This window comes from Phascolarctos cinereus, unplaced genomic scaffold (genome assembly GCF_003287225.1).
Source record: "Phascolarctos cinereus isolate Bilbo 61053 unplaced genomic scaffold, phaCin_HiC Scaffold_5;HRSCAF=322, whole genome shotgun sequence".
Classification (NCBI taxonomy): Eukaryota; Metazoa; Chordata; class Mammalia; order Diprotodontia; family Phascolarctidae; genus Phascolarctos; species Phascolarctos cinereus.
The window spans coordinates 1,369,384-1,391,563 of NW_027555958.1; the positions used below are offsets into that span (position 1 = coordinate 1,369,384).

Consider the following 22,180-nt stretch of genomic DNA (forward strand, 5'->3'; position numbering starts at 1 on the left):
AGCTCATCCCCCTTAGCGAAGGAGGAGGATGAGCCACCATGCCCAGAGAGAAGCTTCTTTGGAGCACGTTCCCGGGAGGCTGGTGCAACAGGGCTTGGTTTATCCAGCTCTGTTTGCATATGGGAGCATGTGTGTTCCCTGCACCAGCCTCTGCTCCTAGGTATTTATGCTCACCTGTGCCAACACGAATTCATCCCCGTAGGCTGAGCTGTCAGATGCAACCTGGGGAGCTGGGCCAGCCTGGCTCTGGCACCACTTCTTCTCTCCCAGGATTGCATGGAAACGTGACTGGGGAAATTCAGCCCGCCATGCTTGAATCGCCACACTGTACGTGGGAAAGGAATGCCTGGCATCTTCCCTGGCCTGTCAGACCCTGCCTGGCTGGCTTTGCTCCCCTGGGACCCGCTGTCAGGCTGATGGCCAGCAGGCATCGGAGGGCCTGGGGGCTGCTCACAGCTGCGTGGGGACAGATGCTGGCCACTGGGGGGAAACTGATCCCCTGGAACAGATTGGGTCTGGACAGTCTTCACCTCAGTTTTGTCACTCACAGCCCGGCAGCTACCCGAGCTTCCCCCTCTGGGTCTCAGGGATTGGATTCAGTGGCCTGTGAGGCCTTCTTCAGCTCTGAAGTGATGATACTGAAATTCCAAAGATTCAGATATTGGAGGCTGGGGCATGGTAACACATAGGAGGCTGGGTGGGTGGAGCCACAGAGAAAAAGACTAAGTTCAGAAGCAGGAGAACACTGGGGGTTAGGGGAGGATGGGAATCAGCTCAGTTTGGGGTCATGTTCATTTTGAGGTGTTCCGAGGACTGCTGGCAATGTGGGCCCGGCACTCAGGGGAGCAGGCAGGACTGGGAATAAGGAGGTGGGTCAGCCGCAGAATCATGGGGATGGACAAGAATGCAGAGAGAGAGAGAGTAGAAGGAGAGGTGGGGTCAGGCTGGGACCCCAAGGATGCTGTCACTGTTCATGCTCGGTGAGTGCCAGATGTGGCCCTCCCTAAGGCGGTACCAAAGATGACACATTTGTACCACTGAGGCAGCAGGGCTTCTTTGCCTCTGGCTGCTGCCTTGAGTGCGAATTTGAGGTAGCCAATTTGAGGAGCAGGGAATGTGGAAATGAAGTGAATCAGTAGGCGAAGGGCTCAGAGCATCTGAGACACCCCCCCCCCCGAACCCTGAACTGTCTCCAAACTCTCTCAAAGAGAGACCCTCCTCTGAGCCCTCCTTGCTGTTCTCGACACAGGTCACCCATCAAGGGCTTTAATTTAATGCAAATGTCATTGTCCCTGCCTGCTTCTGTCCTCTGTGTTCATGCTCACCAGGGACTTCTAAAGCATCAGAGAGGCAGTGTTGCCTGATGGACAATCAGGAAGTCCTGAATTCAAGTCCCACCTCAGACGTGTGCTCTCTGGGTGACACTGGGCCGGATCCCTTCCCCTCTGTGCTCTGGGGAGCTCTATTAGCTGTGGAACAGGTGCTCCTGGGCTCCCTCGCCCAAGCGATCCCCAGCGATCCAGCCGATCCCGCTGATCCCAGATGATCCCAGATGATCCCAGGCTGGGAGTTCTTTTCGTCTGAAGCAGCTGTGTCCTCGTGGGCCTTACAGCCTCGTCCCAGTGGCAGTTTTCTTCTGGCTCACCTCCTTTCTTTTTTAAAAATCTAGCAGAACTTTCTTTGTACCTTCCTTCCAGTGAAGGAAGCCTGGCATTGGGCATCAGGCATCGGGCATGCTGTGAGAGGGCTGCCATAGCTGCCTTCCTGGATGGTTTGAAAGAGCTCCAGGCTGCTCCTGCCCACTGCCAGGATGAAGAGATCCAATCCCATCCAGTCAACATATATTGAGCGCCCACTGTGTTCCGGGCACTGTGCTGAGCGCCAGGGATCTGATTACTAAAAAGAAGGACGGTCCCTGGGGCCTGCAATCTGGTGGGATGAGGGACGACAGGCGGGTTCTGGCTGTCCCATGAAGCGGGTCATTTTCAGGCTCTTCTGAATTCTCACCAAGTACCAAAGTCTCTTTGGGTCTAAAGGGACTTTCCTGCCATCTGGAAAACTGTTCTTCCTGCCCTCTGCTGACTCATGTCTGTTTCCTGAGGAGCCAGAATTAATTTAGAAAGTTGTTCCTTGGGGACATCAGGAAAAAGGCTCTGGTAGTGGTGGGGAATGGAATGAGTTGGCCCAAAGGTTCGGCTGGAAGAATCCAAGAATCAGACTCTGGTTTGGGCTGGGCATCCCCAGGTCCCATCGGTCACTCCTGAGCAGATCCTCAAGATGCACTGCCCTCTTGAATGTGTGTGTATAGGTGTAAGTGTTCATGTGCACACGCTTGTTTACATGTGTTTACGTGTGTGTGTGTGTGTGTGTGTGTGTGTGTGTGTGTGTGTGTGTGTGACAGACACTGTGCTCTCAGGGTTGGTCACTGCCAGCTCTTGGGCTGGTCTGAGCTTTGTCATTGGGACAACGGAGTGGGAGACGGGGGCTAGTGACAACAGAAAACTTGTCCTGGCTCCTGGAATATTCTGTGTCCTCCGTGGAGGAGGCCAGAGGTCAAGTCCAGCAGAGGCCTCCCTCCTCCACCTTCCTGATCAAACTCAGTGACATTCAAAGCCATTTTGTTTGTGCCAGTGACTGAACACCAGTGGGTCGATTGGCTTTCTTTGTACCGCCAAGCCTTCCCTTCTGTCCCCTTTGGAGAGATCTGCTGATGTTGGCCAGGGAAAGATGAGGCAGGGCATGCGTTCAGCCCCTGTGTGTCTGCCCTCAGGGAGCTTGCCTTCAGCTGCAGGGAGAGACAGACTAGAGTCAGTCAGTTCCATCCAAAGTCATTTTGAGGAGGGCTGGCTCCTAACAGGGGAGGAGGCCCCTGAGCCGGTCTTAAGGGGAAGTGTTCCAGAATGGGAACATGACCGTTCTGCTCATGGGTACACCTTTGCTCCACACCGCACTCCCATGGACAGTCCGACCTGCTTCTGGATGGTGAAGACAAATGCTTTACTTAGATTAGCCCCTGGCTCAGAGACTCAAAACTGGAAGGGCCTTCTCGGTCAGCCCCGTCTCTTTACAGTTGAGGAAACTGAGGCACTAAACCCAGGCCTGGTGGGGAGAGACATGTCTTCACGGAGTGTGTTGATGAGGTTGGTGAGAGGTTTGCTGACCCCTGCCTTACATGTGCCTGCCCTTCTTAGTCACCAGCTCTGTGCCCGATGGTCCTTAGTGCCCTCCAGAGCGCTGGTGTTGTCTGAGAGAGATGAGACGTTAACCAAAGCCCAGACAGGGCAGGCAGAACATTACCTGCAGGAGCTGGGCCAGGGAGTCCCAAGGCCTGGGTTCCAAAGATGTCTCTCCTTCCTGCTTCTGTGACCTGGGCAAGCCACAAGCATCCATGCACCTGGGAGGGGGCTGGACTCTGACCTCTGATGAGGCGCCGTCCAGCCCCTGATTTTCCTACTAAGTGGGCAGAGGGCGAGCTTTCTTCTTGTCTAATGATTGCTATCTCGTTTGGCATCGCCTGCATTTTCCAATATATTCCTCTGCTACCGACTCCCAGAGAGTTATGTGCTATAATTAAGAAAAGAGAAGGAAAAAGCTCCACGAGTGCCCTAACATCTGGATTATTCCTCCACCTCCACGGGGCGGAAGGCAGGGCAGTGCATTCCCCCAGGCTTCTCTGGATTGTGGGCTGGCTGGTCTTCCCATTGGCTTTGTTGGAGTCTCTGGGCCTGCTCCCTTCTCTCTCTGCATCAGTGCAGAGTGCTCTTCCCAGGCTTCTCCAGCCTCTTACTCCTCTTCAGCACAGTTGCATTCTCTTCCAGCCACGGCCCGAGGTTGGTCAGCCCTTCCCTAATCAACGGCTCTTGTTCCAGTTTTTGCTACTTCAGAAAGGCAGGGAGGACATTGGGGTATCTTTGGGACCTCTTTTTTTGGCCCTTAGCCTCCTTACACTGGCTCTGAAGGTGTCTACCCCCAGAAGAGGTGACACATCTGAGCTAGATCTCAAAGGATGGCCCTTTCCCAACCAGGAGGGCAGCAGTGGGGGAGTCTTCCAGGCAGGCTCAGGCAAGGATGTGAGCACAGGAATGCCCATGGGAGAGCAGTGCATGTCTTCTTGGAAGGACGGGTAATCCAGTGCGTCTGGAACTCAGAGTTTATGAAAGGGTGCAGTATGAGGTAAGCCCACAAGCCTGGCGCCAGAGAGTAGAGGGCTTTGGGTGCCTGGTGAAGGAATTTGGGCTTTTGGCAGCAGGAAGAGATAGGATTCTACTGGCACGTTAGGAAAGTCAGTGTGGCGGGGAATGGCTCAGATGAGGGGGAGCCTGGAGGTGTGGGGAAAAATGTGAGGGGAAGGGGGGGTCTGCCTGGGATGGGCCATGGGGAGGAAAGAAGGTGGCTGATGCCCTGGAGAGGATGCAATGCATTTACCAGCAAATCCACGCCAGTGTATATGTGTATGTATGTGTGTCTATGTGCATGCGTGTGTGTTGTGTATGTGTGTGCATGTATGTGTGTATGTGTGTGCATGTGCATGCATGTGTGTATATGTGTGTACATGTGTTTTGTGTGTGTGTGTGTGTGTGTGTGTGTGTATGTGTGTGCATGTGGGGGGGGGCAGGGTAGGATGGAGAAAGCCCCAAAACTGGGATGAAGAAACCACCCTTGGAAGCTGATCAGTCCTCTTCCCTCCGGTCCACCAGGGCCAGAGGCTTTGGCCCAGGGGGTTGGACGATGGCGGCCATCGCCCCTTGATGTTCAAAAGGCTCGGGGCCTTGGCCGATGACCTCTGGGCCAGAGCCAGAGCAGCTATGGCAGGGTTTCCTGTGCCTGCCTCTCTCAAAGGCAGACTGACCTCCCTGCTGTCCCCTAGCTCCAGCTTTTGTTTATATCTTCACCTAAAAGGAAAAAATCCAAAACCCCCAACTCTTCTTGCATTAGACTTGTACCCTCTTGGGGCTTTTCCTTGGGTGGGTGGGATTGGGGGACAGAGAGATAGAAGACCAACTGAGAAAGAATGGCCCATGTAGTGAACTGGATTGAGGTTGTGTCTAGGCATAGGCTGAATGGGGGAGGGGCAGGACAGTATGTGAGAGTCAGTGGGAGCACAGCCTTTCCCGGGGTCTCTTACGCTTTTCTTATGCAGGAGGTGGACAGATGTGGGCTGCGTGGGGGGATGGCAGGAGCGTTGAGAGAGTAGCCATTAAAGATTCCACGTCAGGTTGGAAGCAACCTTGGGAGAGGGGAGAGTGTCCTGGGGCATCTCAGGGCATCTGGGGGCATTTGGGGCAGATCTGGGTAGGATCTGGGGGCATCTCAGGGCATCTAGGGGCATTTGGGCCAGATCTGGGTGGGATCTGGGGGCATTGCAGGGCATCCGGGGGCATCTGGGTGGGATCTGGGCCATGGGCACCGGGAACATTTCATTGGATAAAACATGCCCTGAAGGAAGGTTTATTTATAAGACTTGAGGAGGACCCAAAGCTCTGAGTTAGAGCTAAGCCCAGGGGAGCCCCAGGGACCTGGACTCCAATCCTGTCTCCAGCCCTTGCTAGCCGTGTGACCTTAAGCATGTTATGTTACCTCTCTGAGACTCAGTTTCCACATCTATGTCAGTGATAACAGGACCCAGGCTTTCTGTGTCACAAAGTTATTATTGTGAGGCCCATGGGAGAGAATCCATGTCAGGTGCCATGAAAATCTTAAAGCATGATATATCAGCCACCACTGTTGCTGGGATTATCCAAAAATACCTTAAGAGGCTAATAAAATGGAAGTTAATATGGAAAATTGCAAAGCCCTACATTTCAGCTGTAAAAAATAAACGAATGTGGAGAGATGGCCAGGTAGTCATTTGTCTGACAAAGATTTGGGGGGTTCAGTCTATCACCAAGGCTTTATGGAGCTCCAATAAAGCACATAGCCAGGCAGTGTGCTAGGCACTGGCTAAAGAAGTTGAAAGGGAGAGAGCCCAGCTCCCCTTCTCTTGCAAAATATTGCCCAAATACCTAAGGACAGAGTTGGCACCTGGGAGGTCACTGCCATCAATACCGGCCGGGTACCTTCTCCAAGTCCTCATGGGTCATCTAGGGTCCCACAGTCAGTGTGTGAGGCAGAGAGGAGGTACTTGGACCCGGCTCTTCTGGGCTCTTCAGACCGGCCCCCAATTGTCCTCCAAATGTATCCAAGGTCAGCGTGGTGGGTGAAGACACCAGCATCCGGGGCTGGCATGGGAGGGGCAGTTGGAGGAAGTAAAGAGGTCGAGGTGAGGAGGGAAAGCCTTCCTCCAGCGACCGATGGAGCCCCTTCAGCTTTGCGTCTTCCTTTGGCTCCTGGGGCTCCGAAACTCCGCTGGGTGGTAGAGGGGAGCATAGAGAGGGTCTGGTCCAGTCCCCTCATTTTACAGAGAAGGAAACTGAGGCACGGGTAGACTCCTTAAAGTGGGTCCAGGGCTCATCTTCCATGAAGTTGGCAGCATCCTAGCATCTCAGAGCTAGCCAGAGCTCCTGCCTCTGCTGGATCCTTTGCATGGCCAGTCCTCTTGATAGGACCAAGGATTTGGGTTTCTGGGCCCACCTCTGCTATCAGCAGGGTCCCTTCCCGACCCTCTGAAAGGAGAGGGACCAGAAGAGAGGATACCAGTGTCACAGGGTGGGCAGTCATCAGGCAGGGCACTTTGGAAGTGTCTCTGAGTGCGCAGCTGCTGCCCAAGGGAGGTTCTGGGTCTGGGGTGGGGGCAGGGTGCGCCTGCCCATCCCTGGGGAGTTGGGGCTCAGCTTCAGAAAGATCTCCCCTCCCCCATCACCTTTGCCAGGGGGCTTTGTTCACCACAAAAGGGTTGGAAGCCTTTGCGCCCTCGGGCCCCTCCTTGGAAGCAGAGCTGATTTCTCAAGTGCCAAGAGTCAAGTTGACATGTGTGTATGGGTTTAATAATAGAAATAAAAGTTCGTGGTAAAAGGAAAGAATTCTGCGTAGGTAACAGGAATGAACAAGTTCCCATGACTCAGTGGTGGGGAGGGAAAGCAGAAGGCAGGTGTGTTTACGTCTTATCACAAAGGGGAGACCAAGGAAGCAGCCGGGGTCCTGGGGAGAGGTGATTGACTGGAGGTGGGAGTCGAGCTGGCAAGGAGGATAGGAATTAGCTCCAGTCTGGGGCATGGGGAGGCAAGTGGAGCCCCTTTTGGCAGCAACAGGAGGAAGGAGGAAGGAACCCTTCTGAGCCAGAAGGTTCCCACCCATTTCCCGGAGGGGAGTTGAGATGGAGCTTCCACAACGGCAACGTACCTTGTGGGTGCGGCGAGTGGGGAGCATGGGAAGCATCGGCAGGAGAGCAAGGAGGGCTGGGGCCAGACCCTGGGCCCCAGAAGGGCCTCTGGAGTGGGGTACTTGGGGGCAATGGGAAGGAGCCAGGCTCCCCACCTTCCTCCTCCTCACCTAAGAACTATGAACAATGGAAGGAAGACACAGAGAAAGGGATGGGGGCTTCACAGAAGAATAGACGCGTTTTGTTTCTTTGTTTTTTGCTTTTTGATGAGGCTATGGGGTTAAGTGACTTGCCTAAGGTCACATAGCTAGTAAGTGTCACGTGTCTGAGGCCGTATTTGAACTCAGGTCCTCCTGACTCCAGGGCTGGTGCTCTATCTCGTGCTCCGATGGACCTCTTGATAACAAAAACTATCCTAGAATGGAATGCTGTGGGTCTGGGTCCATAATCCAACAAGCATTTATTAAGCGTATACTGTATGCCCAGCTCTGGGCTGGCTGACGGGAATAAAAAGGCAAAACTAAGAGTCTGCCCCTTGGATGGAAGGCTCCAAGTGAAGCCCTATGACTTCTGCGCGGTCACATTGTTGATGAGATCCTTGGTCAACTTCAGCCTGGACTAGATGGCCATTGCAGTCAGTCAGTCATCAGCATGCACTTATTAAACACTTACTGTGTGTGAAAGCCAATCCCTGCCTCCAGGGAGCTTGTATCCTGACTGAGGAGACAAGACCCAGCAGCTAAAGGGCAGGACTGGACAGGAGGAGGAGGAAGGGGAGGGGAAGAAGCTGTTAGAAGTCCAGAAGATGCAGGTCTTGGGAGTTACCTTGGCTGAGTCATTAACAGCTCTGCGAACATTCACCTGACCAGCAGAGTGAGGCGATGTGGGCATCAGGAAGGCCTTTGTGGTGACCGCCAAAGGGGGTCCTGGGATGGCCAAGGTTGGCTTGGCACAGGGTCTGGAACACAGTAGGTGCCTCATAAGTGCTAATTGACTGACTGGTTCCACTTTCCCACGTTGCCCCTTCAGGATTTGAAGGGATTGATTCAGAGTGTTTTTCATTGCTTCTCAGAGATGAGCAATTTCTCACAGCATGCACTTTCCCAAAGCCTCAGGAACCTGCCTAGCCTCTTCAGGGTCACTCTAGAGTCCTCATCTCCATAGTTTTATCACCAAGTGGGTCTAGATCCTGGAGAGCTGGAAGGTGTCTTGAGAGAGGGCAAGTGACTGAGGCAAGATTCACACACAGGACCTCCTGATGTTCAAGTCCAATTCTTTCTCTGTGGCTCCGTTTGGCTGGTCAGCTGAATGTTTGTGAGCCTAGAGATCATTTAGTCTTGCTTCCTCCCTCCCTCCCTTTTACAAATTAAAGAAACTGAGGCAGAAACCAAGGGGATGTGACTTGCCGGGGGTGTTACAGCTAGCTTGTGTCTCAGGCAGTCCCAGCAGATGCACCTCCTCATTTCTCTTTCATCTTCATCACAGGCCAGTACACAGGGCACTTGTTTCATGCCACCATTATGAGGAGATGCTTGACCCTGCTTTCCTGGAAGGCTCGTCCAACTTATTAAGCATAAATCTTCATTTGAGTTTATGACTTCCATAAGCACTAGTAAGAGGTTTCCCATTGTTGGGTGAGGTGAGCTCTAGAGAAGTGTCATGTGGGAAAAAGGAATGGCCAGGGGAGTCAGGAGACCCAGGTGCCATCCTGTCTCTACGTGCCCCGCTGTGTGACCCAAGGTAGGGCACTGCCCAGGGGCCTTAGTTATCCCATCCCATTCCATGGAATGGAGGTAGAGACAGAGATACCTTTTGGTTCTTCTTGCTTACATGGTCTGATACTCTGTGCACAGACTGCGCTGGTCTGTTCCCCAAAGCAGTCTGTCTCTTCTTTGCTGCCCGGCCCCAGGGAGTTGGTGTCCATGGAAGTTTCGGTGGGTGAGGCTGGGCAGCTTTTACAGAGGTGGCCTCCTGTCTGTGGATGGATGAGTGGAGGCCGCGGGGCATCTGGGTCCATGGGGGGCAGCTACATGGGGCTCGTCGCTCTATCCCTTCATCCAGTCTGGACCTAGGATTTTGTTGGCATGAGGCTGCCCCTCTGAAGCAGGTTGTTTCAGGGCGTGGTCTGGAACACCGAGCAGTGAAGGGACAAAGGCCAGAGAGATATTTGCCTGCCTCAGGGAGCTTCCATTCTCCTTTGAGCCAGCTGTGAGCAGCTACAGCAGAGGGATATTCCCAAATTAACACAAGAAAGAGGAGGAAGAAACACAGGAAGGTGAGGACGGCTGGAGGTGACCATCACTGACTCTCCACCATCGTCCCTTTATCTGGGTCCTAGCATCAATGATTGCTTTGTGAGCTACCCTCGCCCTGTGTGCCTCATTTTCTCCCTCAGCAGAGTGAGGAGTCTGGCCTCGATGGCCCCTAGGCTCCCTCCTCATGCCGCTGCCCTGCAGCCCAGACTGTGTGCACAAGGGCTGGACACCAGTTGGAATCCCCCCTTGCATGAGGGGCTTTGGAATATCCACGTGTCTTGGCAGGTGTGAGGGTCCTGGAGAAGAGGAGAGAGAATTGTCCTTGCTTGCCTCCTTGGGGGAATGGGGGCACTTCCACAGAGGGGAGAGGGGAAAGGAGGTTGCTGGTTGACACCCGGACATCTAGTTTTCTCTGAAACATGTGTGAAGCATCATTTGTGGGACGCAAGTCTCAAGGAGCCTGGAGCGCATTTTGTGCCACAATGTGGACTTGTCTGTGATTCCCAAGGTAGCCCCTTGAGGCCATGGAATGGAGCATTGGAGATGTAGCAGTGTAGATGGTAGCCTCCCTGGAGACCCAGATTCAAGAGGAGACTCGTCCAAGGGCTCAAATGGAGTTAGGGTCGAGAGAGGATTCCAACCCAGACCCTTTGCCTTAGAAGCCAGTCGGTTCTCCACTGCCCGCCCCCCACCCATCTCTACCCTGCAGATGGGTAGAGCTGCCCTGACAGCCGTAAGACGTCACCCTTGGAAAGGAAGCTAAGCATGTTGGGACAGAGCCACGGCCTGGCTGTGGGTGTGGGATGCCAGGAGAGCGGCTGACGTGTTGGGGCACAGATCTCTAGGCAAAACGGGGATGCCTCCTTGGTCTTTTACACTCGGCCCTGAGAATTCCAAGGGAAGACTCCTCCCCACTGTCATCCTCCAGCCATACCAGCCTCCTTACAGTGAGAAACATCTAGCTTGGAGGATTTCAGGGGATGGTGACCTTCCCCTCCTGGGCCAGGTGCCAGAACTGGGGGCATGGAGCTGCGATGCAGGAAAGGCTGTTTCTGGCAGGAAGCCCCAGGGCAGCTGCCTTGGGTCTGGGCTGTGCACATGGTGTGGGGGGGTGCATTTGGGCCCCCTTGTGTGTTGTTTAAGAGTCTGTGGGCATTTGTGGGTGTCTTTATGGGAGGGTATCTGTGGACACGTCTGCCCACTCATGCAGCTCTGTGGGCACATCCATAGCCGTGTTCCTGTGGTATGCTCAAATTTAGAATGTTCTACGGCGAATGCTCCCCGTCACAGCCTCCCACCCCCCACCTCTCAGGATGCCCTGGGGCCTGTATTTCCTCAAGGCCAGCTGTCCAGTCTGTGATCCATGCCTCTCTGAAGGAGATGCTGCAGGGATTGGTCTCCTCAATCTATCCACCAGTGAACAAGCATTTGTTAAGCACCTACTGTGTGCCAGGCGCCGTGCTAAGTACTAGTAATACAAAAGGAGGCAAAAGGCAGTCCCTGCCCTCCGGGAGCTTACAGTCTACTAGATGACCTCGGAGGCTGTCTGCAGCTCCAGACCGATGCTCCTAGGATGTTCCTGCCCCTTCCTGGGCCTCAGTTTCTCCTCCTGTGGAATGAGGGAGTTAGGCTGCCTTCCCAGCCCTGGGGCTCTGGTCTTACGAACAGATTGGCCCGTAGCCACGCTTCTCCGAGGGGTCAGAGACACTGGCCACCAGGCTTCTGCCGTCTCAGGGCCAGCTCTCTTCCCATTGGACCACACTGCCTCTCTCACCTGCCTCTTCCTCTCTGTGACACGGGGCAGCTCCTGCCTGTGCCTCACCAGGCATTTCAGGCTTCGGGGGTCTCGCCTCTGTCTCCACCCTGTAACTTGGATTCAGACCCTGCGGACTCTGAGCTAGGGAATGAGGAAGGGAGGGATGAAGAGCCTGGCATAAGCCAGCATTTGAGACTGTGGGGATTTTCAAACAAAAGGACACTATTCTCTGATAATTTGTTTAGGATTAATCCTCTGCATTAGGGGATTAATCTTGACAGCGAGGCTGCTGAAGAACAGATGTTTGCATCTGGCTGCTCCCCAGCAGGGGAGGAGGGAGGGAGGGAGGGAGGGAGCCTGTCCAGCTGCCAGTGGCCAAAGCCTCATAACGAAGTAATTTGGTTAACTCTCCCTGAGAAAGTTCTTGGGTAACAAAGTCACTCCAAAAGCAGCTTGATTAATGAATGACTTTCTGGGGTAGCCTTGGCCATTAGGTGGTTAGCTCTTTCACGTGTGGCTGCTCCTGGATCCAGCCTGGGAGAGGGCAGGTGATGACCCTTTGGGGACATACAAAACCTGGGAGGGAATGGAGCCGGGAAGGACATTCCTGTTGCCCCAGAGCCTTTCCTTCTGCTGGCTGTTTAGCATCTCCAGTCCCCCTCCAATGACAGTTCCTTAAGGGCTGACTGAACACAGAAGACACAAAGACAAAAGGAAAAATAGTCCCTGCCCTCAGGAAGCCCACATTCTTCCAGAGGGGATATTCCCTAGAATCAGCCAGTTTTAGAATTTAGAATGTCTTAGAAGCAAGCCATCGGATCCAACCCAAGAGAAGATGAGTCAGGAAGTACAAAATAACTTGAAGAGAAGACATTAATCATGGAGGTGAAATCAGAAGGGAGGATGCATAGATGACGGTCTTGCATTCCAAGGGAACAGGCCTGGAGGTGGACCCCAAATGCCGAGTTCAGAGGACATGTCAACTGCTTTGGCTTCCCAGAGCGGTGTGACGGGAGATAAGTCTGCTGAGCTGGGTTGGAGTCAGATAGTGAAGCGTTTGGAGGAGTCTGTGGCTTGTCTTAGAGGCAATAGAGAGCCGCCAGGGTTTATTGAGAGAGCGTGTGTGTGTGACATGATTTGACCTAAGCTTTAGGAAAATATAAATGGAGGATGACCTGAAGTGGAGAGATGAGGAAGTCGGTCCCTCAGCAGCGATCACCATAGTCTGGGTGTGAAGTGATAAGGGCTTGCACCAGTGTAGGGGCAGTGTCAGAGGACAGGAGGGGAGCTACTTGGACAGAGAGTAGTGAGGTGAAATCTGGAGAGGCACCACCAGGCTTGATCGATGAAGGAGGCTATGGAGGCGAGAGTGACCAGGGATGTCGCGGAGGCGAGAGTGACCAGGGATGTCGCGGAGGCGAGAGTGATCAGGGATGTCGTGGAGGCGAGAGTGACAGGCCTTGGCACAGCTTGGATGGGGGGTGGTGAAAAGAGAGTGAGGAGTCCAGGTTGACCCCTGGGCTGCCATGGTTCCTTTAAGTAGGCCTCCTGTGATGTGACTGGAAGACATCCTGGTCTCTGTCGTCTTGTGGGTACTCCCAGGTTGTCCACATCCTGCTTTAAGTGTGGCATCCAGAGCGGAGCTCGTGATGCAGGCGGGTCCATCCAGGCAGAGGACAGCAGGACCGTCCCCATCTCTCTTCATGCAACCTAAGGTAGTGGATGTGGAAGAGTCTGGGCAGGTTGAGAGCCATCGGAAATGCTTGTGGTGTCACTCATGATGCAGAGTGTGTGTACGTGGCAGCGTGGGAGAGGGAAGAGAGGCAGAAGGCCCACCTTTCCCTGTTCTGTAATGCCAGGGCCATTGTGAGGTGGCTCAGCAGACTTTGCATCAGGAAAACCTGAGTTCAAATGCAACTTTAGACATTTACTCCTAGCTATGTGACCCTGGGCAAGTCGCATAACCTCTGCCTGCTTCAGTTTCCTCCCTCCTAAGGGGAGATCATCATGCCACCCGCCTCCTAGGGTTGTTGGGAGGATCCAGTGAAATAACCCAGGTCAACACTGCATACTTTCATTTAAAAGAGCATCATTTGCTAGTGGTGAAGGAAGGTTGTCTTGCCAGTTCGAAAGTGGCCCCGGCCCTCCCCATGAGCTTTGTTATCTTCTGTGGCCACAGAGTTCACCCTTGACTGAGGTGTCCCGCGTCCTGGAGCCCCTGGCCACTTCCACAAGGACATTTATTTGGATTCTGCTTGGTCCCAGGGGAGGGAGCAGGAGCAATGGATGGGAATGAGAGAGAGCCCAGTTTTATTGTTAGCACTGCCCAAACATGTACCTGGCTTCCTCAGGAGTAGTGAGTTCCCTGTCACTGCTGGAGGCTGAGATTGACTTTCTTTTGGGGCACGAGGATTTAGAGGGGATTCTTGGTTCAGGATGGCTTCTAGGTGACATCTGCTGTGAATGTAGGCTTCTATAAGTGATCTATGAAAAGGGGCCCAGACACGAGTGTGGGGATGAACCAGGATAGACCTTGGGAAAAACAACTCAGATGTGCTGTAAGTTAAGAGCCGCTTGTGAAGCCCAACAGACGGCATTACACAGGCCACAGGGCTTTGTTTGTGTAAATCTTAGGAGGAGTCAGCGTCTGTCTGTCTCTCTCTGACTCTCTCTGTCTTGTCCCTCTCTATCCTGGTTTCTAACGCACATGTGATGCTTTTATTTTCCTGCCTATATTCTCCCAATAACCCTTTGGGGAAGGCAGGGTTGAACTCATCCCAGTTTTATAGATTTGGGCAGTGAGGGGAGGAGAGTCTGGGCCTTGCTCAAGGTCACAACATTAGGACTCTGCCCTGGGTCCCTCACTCCTGCCCTCTCTGGTCCTCTTGCCAAAGTGTCCAGCTGAGTTGGGTTAGATGGGCCCATCCTTGCCCAGCCCATGGTGGTGGGAATGGAAGGGTAAACCAGCAGGCTTGGTGATTGAGTTCTCTCCGCACTTGTGCTCTCTCTCTCTCTCTCTCTCTCTCTCTCTCTCTCTCTCTCTCTCTCTCTCTCTCTCTCTCTCTCTCTCTCTCTCTCTCTCTCTCTTTCTCTCTCTCTGTCTCTCTCTCTCTCTGTCTCTCACTGTCTCTCTGTCTCTTTCTCCTCTACTCTCCTCTTTTGTTTCTCTCTGTCTCTCTTACTCCTCTCTCTACACTCTCTCTCTCTCTCTCTCTCTCTCTCTCTCTCTCTCACTCTCTCTCTCTCTCTCTCTCTCCCCCTCCCTTTCTGTCTCTCTCTGTCTCTCCTTCTCTCTCTACTCTGTCTCTGTCTCCTCTCCTCTCCTCTCCTCTCTCTCTCTCTCTCCTCTCCTCTCCTCTCCTCTCCTCTCCTCTCCTCTCCTCTCCTCTCCTCTCCTTCCTCCCTCTCCTCTCCTCTCCTCATTAAGAGGAGGCTTCCTTCCCGTTGGAGTTGTGTTAATCATCCGGGGAGCGCTCCTTTGCTTGGCGCACTCTGGAAGTGCCACTGGCTGTGGGTGTGTGGGGTTTGGTGATGCGGGAGCCCCGCCACCAGCCCAGTTAATGACAAGCTTTGTGGACCTGCAGATAGATGCAGGGCCATTTGCTTGCACCGCCTCACCCCATCTGCTCAGCCCCCAAGAGTCAGGGCTGCCCTGGCTGGCTTTTCCTCCACTTTCTCTCCCCTGAGCCCTCTTGGGGCAGGGGCTTTCCGTCCTGACGGCTCTCCTGCTGCCTGGCCCCAGGAAGCACACTTCCTTCTGGGGTGAGACTGAATGAATTGTCCCTGGCTCCCTCACTGTCCACTGCCCTAGAGCTGAAGTTTCTTCATCACCTCCCTCCCTTGTAGTTAGGAAGGAGTTAATGGTGGCTGAGTGGGGCCTGGGCTCGGGCTGGGTCTCTGCACAGAGCCCTTCCAGAACCCCAGGCAGCCCAGAGAGCTGACTGCAGAGGCTTAGAGATGTTCTGCGGTTTGTCCCCCTTCCCCGCCACCAAGGAATGGCTTTAATCTGAGAATTAAGGGAGGAAAAATGCACTCCAGGTATGTTTATCAATGCCCCACCCCCCAACTCAGGGAGGCTGGTCCTCTCCTGAGAGCCTGGGACACTATTATCTGTGCTTGTGGGTGGGGCGGGGCACTAGGAGGAGGCAGGGAATGAATGGGGGAGGCTGTGGGAGGGTTGGCCTGGGATTGGACAGGCCACACCCCTCCTGGGTTGGCTGCCAGCTGGGAAGGGTGCTGTGAGCTCCTCAGAGCCAGAGCACACAGACTGGCTGCCAGCGAGGAATGGTGGAGCGGCTGCAGCCTTAAAAACGTCGGAGGTCTGCACAGCCCCCCTGGCCTCTTCTCCTTCTGATGGCGCCTCTCCAGAGCAGCCTGGCTCTCCTCCTCCTGCTGGTTGCTCACTGTCCCCTCTCCAGGGCTCAGTTTTTTAACTGGTGGACACTTAAGGAGACAGAAGCCACAGTAGGACCTCTCCTCCCGACCTCAGGGCCTCAGGTCAAGAGTACCCCCTTTGCGGGGCCCACGGTGCCCAGTGCCACCCTGGCCGCCCAGACAGGCATCCTCAGGCCTATCCCAGAGGAGCAGCCGGCATCTGGGCTGTGGACTCAGCCGGACCCTGAGGCCTCAGAGGCCACAGGTGCTGTGACCCCTTTGCGGGCACCCCCTGCCAGGACAGACCTCAAGGAAGAAAACATTGCCGGTGTGGGCGCCAAGATCCTGAACGTGGCCCAGGGCATCCGCAGCTTGGTTCAATTTTGGGACGAGAAGAGCAATGGCGAGAGCTCTTCCAAGGGTGAGGCAGTGGCTGCTGACCCCCCTGCCACCCTTCCCCCACTGCCCTCTGCGTCTGGACCTGGGATGGAGCTGAGAGATGCTGGGAAGGGGAGCACAGGTGCCCCGACTCCGGCTGGCTGGACAGACGCCGTCCACCTGACAGCGGCTACCTCTCCTCTGGGAAACAGGTCCCCAGCACTGCCCTTGGGGTGGCCCTCAGCCCCTCCCCCCAGGTAGCCTGTCTTTTCCTCTCTTCCTGGGGGACCTCCCTCCTGCAGCCCCTGAGGCTTCTCAACGGCCTGGAGCCCGGGGCAGCCTGGACCCCTCTGACCTGAACAGGCAGGTGGCTGACAGCCAAGCTTCCCTAGAAAGAGAAGGACTCCTGCCCATCCTCGCCTTGAGGGACCGTCCAAAAATGCCCACTAACCACAGCTCTGGGTCCTGGCTGCTTTCTCTTCTGGTGGCGGGTGCTTTGGGTGACGGGCTTTCTGGCTCAGTGTCCAATCAGTGGGGCCTCGGGTGAAGGTGGTGCCCGTCGTGGCTACCACCATGACAACAGCGGGCAACTGGGGCTGCTGGTGGCCAATCTCACTGGGCACAGTGATGGTTCTGTTTCTGATGCCCTTACTCTGGTGGGCTCTGCTAGCATCAATGCCCCTGGGTCTTGGGGGTCTGATTTGCTACCTGCTTCTGGGCATCTCTCTCGCCCTGGCCACCAGGACGGGGTGCCCTCCTCCCTGCCAAGACTGGCTTCGGCCCAGGGGCACTGCGTGCCGCTGCCAGCCAATCTACCCTTCTGCAGCCACCCCGGCACCGAGCGCTTCTGGCTGCCCAACTACGCCCACCATGACAGTGCCAAGCAGGTGTGGGCGGCCCTGCAAGAGTGGGAGGGGCTGCTGCGCACACGGTGCCACCGCTTCCTTGAAGCCTTCTTCTGCTTGCTGCTCGTGCCCCAGTGTAGCACCTCCAATCCCTTGTTGTCGCCGCCACCATGCCGGGAGTTCTGTGAGGGCCTTCGAGACCTGTGCTGGAGCCAGCTGCACAAGGGCCGGCTGCCCGTGCCCTGCTCCTCACTCCCAGCCCAGGGGGGATGCCCAGCAGGCCTGTGTGTTTATAGACGTGACTGCAGGTAATGTCATGGCCCACCGGGGCCGCCTCCTCTCCTGCCACCCTTGTCTCTGTCTGCGTGCCAGGTGAGCAGAGGGCAAAAGTGGAGGGAGCCTGGTGTCTGTCAAGGTGCCCAGGTGCCAGCGGGCCCAGGAGCTGGACCACAAGGGCCGGCGGGCTCTCCATTGACTCCTCTGTCTTTGGGCTTGCTCCACTTCTTAAAGGAAGGAGAGCGCAGGGAATCGGGAGGGAGCCTCCCAGATTCTGCTTCTCCCTCTCTGGGCCTCAGAGCCCTGGCTCTTGAGTCAGAAGCCCTAGGTTCAAATCTCTCCTCTGCTGCTTATCACCTGTGGCTTGGTCTAGTGCCTGTCTTTGGGGCTCAGTCTCCTCATCTGTGAGATGGGGGGAGTTGCTTAGGCCTCTCCCACTTCTGAGGCCCAGGGATGCAGCTCCCATGCAACCCCACACACCCTGCGCATCCTCAGGCTGGAGTTGGGAGCAAGTCTTGGGTCCCCGCCATTTCCGCCTCCTCCCTTTGCCCCCAAGGTGATGTGCGAGTGCCAGCCCACGGCCAGCGCTCTCTACGCCTGGGTGAGGCATAGCCCAGAAGCCCCTGGAGTGCCGCTTTCCCTTCAGTCAGCCCACAAAGGCCTCGGGACCATGCCCGTCTCAGAGCAAGCCCCGTGCACCCAGATGGGGAGATGGTGCCAAGGGAGGGCGGAGTCTCTGGCAGGGGCCAAGCCTCAGTCTTCCTCTTGATCTGGGTTGGGGACACAAGAAGAGGAAGAAGATTCTAGGGTCCCGCTTCCCCCCTCGGTCTGGGTGACCTTGGTCCCTAAAGCTTCAGAAAGACTGGCCTTCAGACAGATGTCCTTTGTCCTTGCCCTGCTCTCAGGGCTCCCTGTTTCCTGTCCGGGCTTCCCTCCCCAAAGCTTTTTTTGTTAATGGGGTCACTGGGTCAATAGCCTTGAGCTCTATAACTGGCCCGTGTGTGTGTGCCTGCACACATGTGCATGCGTATGCATGTGGCACACGTGTGTGCATGCGTGTAAAGAGGCAGAGGGCAGGAGGGAGCCGAGGTTACTTTAATTTTCCCTGCCTTCCACTCTCCTGAGCACAGTCTACTCTCCAAGAAATCCTGCTCCTGTTCCGGGAGCCCATTTAAAAGCGCCCTTCTGGTGGGCAGAGGCCATCCCTGCTCCCGGTGGCCACCCCTGCCCTTGCCGTTAGCAGACTTTGTCCTGCTTCGCTGAGGTTGTTTAGGAAGAATCCCAGGGTGGTTCCCCTTGGCCTCCCTCCCACCCCCACCCCTTTGTAGGGTCCGGCTGTTGACCAGTGAGGCCGGAGAATGTGGCAGGGAGGGCTGTGAGCACAGGACTGGAGGGGGCGGTGCGCGGCTCACGACGTGGGGGGGGGCGAGGAGGGGCTGGAGCACTCGTGGGTTTAGCACCTCGCCCCTTTCCTGAGGCATCAAGACCGGCTGATTTGCCCTGGGCGTTGGCCCCCAGCTGTGGCCATCCTGAGGTGAGGCCAGCCGGCTGCAGCACTGAGATTTCTCAGGCCCCGGACCTACTTTCTCTCTGCTTTCGGATTGCAAAGCCCGGCCTCCTTGAGTCTGGCAAGGCCAAATTTTCAGGCTAGGGCTGGGGAAGTTTCTTTTCCCCTCCAGAGAAGGCTTTGGTTTCAGGGAGGTAGTCAGGGGCTCAGACTTGCTCTCCTCAAGCACTGCCCCGGGGCTTCCTCCACCTGTGACCCGCTCTGGATTCCTCCGTTGCCCTCGGGGTCTGCAGCCAGAGTCTGGCTGGCCGCTTGGGCGCACTGTCGGGGCACTCTCGTTCAGGGTCCCTCCCTGGACCCTGAGATTCTGGGACAATTCTTTCAAACTCTGAAAGACCGGATCCCCGAGGGTAAAAGTGTCACGATTCCTAGGCAAGAGGCTTAGACGGAGTTAGTGGGGGACGCAGGCGAGCCCGGAGCCGAGGGGGATGTCGGGGCATGTCACTGGCTCTGGTGCTAGCCAGCCTCATTTTCCAGCCCTAACCCCAAGGGGAGGGACGGCTCTGCCCTCCAGCAGCCCCTGCACACAGTCCCCCATGGGGAGCCGAGCTTTAATGAGCCAGAGGCCCCAAACGGGCAGCCAACCCAGCCCTGCGGGGGGGGGGGGCATGCCCACATTGGAGTGGAGCTGCCTCGTGCCCTTCGGCCAAGCCAATCTGCTCCGAGAGTCTCCTCTAAATTCCATTCGCCCTCGGGGGAGTGGGCCGCTTGTGATTCGGCCTGGTTAATGTTGGGGGTTGGGTTACCTGGCCCATTAAACATAATGGCCCCCTCCCTGCTAAGTGGGGATCTTGCCCCCAGGCCCACCTTGCTTCCTCTGATGATGGCCCAGGGACCTTCTGGCACCTTGATTTCTGTTGAGGGGGGTTTGGGGGGCACAAAGCAGGCTCTTGCAGCCCATCTTAGGGTCTCATGAATTTGGGGGGATTCTCTGGCTGGCTTGTGCCAGATGCCGAGTGCCCCAGCCCTGGTCCTATTCTGTGGTCTTAGACTCTGCGCCTGGACTCTGTGGATTGTGGTGCTGGCCCGGGAGCGGGACACGGATGGGGGTGATATGTCACACACCCCCACCCACATGTCTCAATGATCCATGATAAACGTGTAGGAGAGGAACAGGCCTAGTGCTTTGGGGCTCCACTGGAAGAAAACATCATTCCTTGGGCCCTTGGGGAGGGGATAATCAGGGCAGACCGCATGGAGGAGGTGGCAGACAGGATAAGCACAGCCTGGCTCGTTGGCACGCAGTCCAGTCGCCCTCAGATAGCAGACGTCGCTAGGCTGTGAGCTGGGTCGCTGGTGGGAGGACTAGCCAGGACGGATGAGATCATAGGGAAAGTATCCCAGGTTGTGTGCAAAGATGGCGCCTGCTAGCAGACAGAAGCTGCCACCCCTTGACTTGGGGTTAGTGGCAGGGTCTCCTCAGTGGAGGAGGGGGCCCTTTGAAGATTGCAGGGAGTGAGACAGACAAAGGGGCTGCTCTTCCCAGACATGCTGCCCCTTGGCCCCCTCAGGCGCTGTGGAGCCTGTCTCAAGCCAGGGTAACCCCAGTAATGGAGGGACTATTTTCAGCCCGCTGAGGAATTCTCTGCAGGATGTGCATAAAGGCCCCTGTGGGTGAAACACAGAGATGGGACCTGTACTGCCTGAGAGGTCGGGGAAGGCCCTTCTGACACAAAGAGATGTGAGGCAGTGAAAATCCCCAGCCCGTGGCCGTGGTGAGTGTATGGTGTGAGTGTGGGCCAGAGGATTCCTAGTGCTACCTGAGGATGCCTGGGAGGGGCAGCTGGAGAAAGGGACTGGACATTTTGGGTCTTTCCCCGTGGTTTCCAGTGTTCTAGAAGGAGCTGACCCAATGTGGGTGCAGGTGCCCACAGCCCTCTCAGCTCTGTTGTGCCCTGCCCCCATTGCTGCCGGCCAGTCTCCAGAGATGGCTTGACTCTTTGGGCACTGACCGGCCCTGGCCAGGCCACCCCACGGAAGGGCTTGGGCACAGTCATCCGTGTGCCCTCCACATCTGCCTGGATTCACGATTCTGGTGTCATGGGCCCTCTGGGCTTAGAGGGGCCCGAGGTCATCTGGGCAGAGAAGGCCCTGCCCAAGTCAGCAGTCAAGTCTGGGAAGAATCCGGGTCAGAGGCACAGACTTAGAGCCCAGAGCCTCTCTTCTGGTTCCTTGATTTCACAAAGGAGGGAAACAAGCCCAGGGAGAGTAGGTGACTTTCCCAGAGTCATGCGCTACAAAGTATCTGAGGCTCTGTGAGTCCAATGGTCCAGATCCCATAGATCGTCTGAGTGCCATCATTCTGGTCAATCACAGCTGGCAATAAAATAGAAGGGAGCCATTCTGAGGGTGAAGCCCTGGATCGGTGCCCACGGACCTGGTTCTACCACTTACTTACTACCTGCATGACCCTGGCTCAGTCCTTACCCTTCTGGTTCTCAGTTTCCTCCTCTGTGCACACAAGGGCATTGGGCAAGATGAGGCCCAGTGAGGGGGCAAACAAGCATTTATTAAGTGCCTCATGTGTGCCCGTCACTGGGCCAACCACTGGGGATAGAGATACCCAAGCAAGCTGGTCCTCGCCTTCAAGTGGGAAGATGAGACCCCCAGACTGGGGGCGGGGTGGCATGTTTTGGGGCCATCAAGGAGAGGGTCCTAGCTGAGGCCCCGAGCCAGCGGAGGTCGGTTCTTCTTGAGCTCTTCCCACTCTCATGGCGGAGGCAGGAGCCAGCTGCGAGCTTCATTCTTGGCACTGGTCTCCATTGTCTTAGGAGGTGGAAGGACCACCGGTGGTCTTATCTCCATTTTACAGGTGAGGAAACGGAGGCACAGAGAACTGAAGTGACTTGCCCAGAGCCAAGCAGCTAATACGTTTTGGATGTGAGACATGAACCAGGTCTTCCTGACTCTGGGTGCCTAGGAATGCGCATTGGCCAATGAAGCGTGGTTCTGCTGCCCAGACACACACGTGTGCCCACAGCACGTTCCTAAACATGTCATTCCTGGCGGAGTCTTGTGGGCTATGAGCCAGGTGCCCATGGCCACAGCCCCTCTGGCCTCCGCGCCTGCCGGGCGGTGGGGCTGCCGAGGCCCCTTCCCACCCCAAGTCAGCTGAGATGAGGACAAGGAGGATGTTGGTCCGGGCTGACCAGAGCCCTCCGAACTTTCAGTAGTGATTCTCTTCCTCTCCCCCTGAGGCTGAGTCACAGCCAAGGGCCCCTTGGCCAGAGGTGAGCAGTGACCAATGCCCTAACAGTGAGTCAGCAGACTCGTCAGTCCACGCTGGGCCCTGGTTTTCCCAGGAAGAAACTCTGTAGGGCCCGACTCTCTTCCTCCTAAATGGCTTGACTCATTGAGGTCACATTGGCTCTGTTCATTCATTCAAATAATGCCAACTCAGGGCCACAGAGGAAGATTAAGGCCTGATCCCTGCTCTAGGAAATTATGGTGCTACAGGACAGCGGATATATT

The 22,180-nt window shown here is 55.7% G+C and overlaps 2 protein-coding genes across 2 annotated transcripts in view; both read left to right on the forward strand.

Annotated features, from left to right (window-relative positions):
* The first annotated feature begins 15,496 nt into the window (after positions 1-15,496).
* Positions 15,497-16,282, forward strand: LOC144457452 (collagen alpha-1(XVIII) chain-like). The gene has a single exon (XM_078154587.1). The coding sequence runs from the start codon at positions 15,623-15,625 to the stop codon at positions 16,280-16,282; it is 660 nt and encodes a 219-aa protein (XP_078010713.1). The 5' UTR covers positions 15,497-15,622.
* Positions 16,283-16,460: 178 nt separating this feature from the next.
* Positions 16,461-22,180, forward strand: part of LOC110198839 (collagen alpha-1(XVIII) chain) — a 63,295-nt gene continuing 57,575 nt past the window's right edge. Inside the window, 3 exon segments of the mRNA XM_020973357.2 lie at positions 16,461-16,553; positions 16,555-17,130; positions 17,132-17,174. Coding sequence (XP_020829016.2) covers positions 16,461-16,553; positions 16,555-17,130; positions 17,132-17,174 — 712 coding nt within the window.

Coding starts and splice junctions, on each gene's coding strand:
- LOC144457452 (XM_078154587.1), top strand. CDS start 15,623: ATGGCGCCTCTCCAGAGCAGCCTGGCTCTCCTCCTCCTGCTGGTTGCT.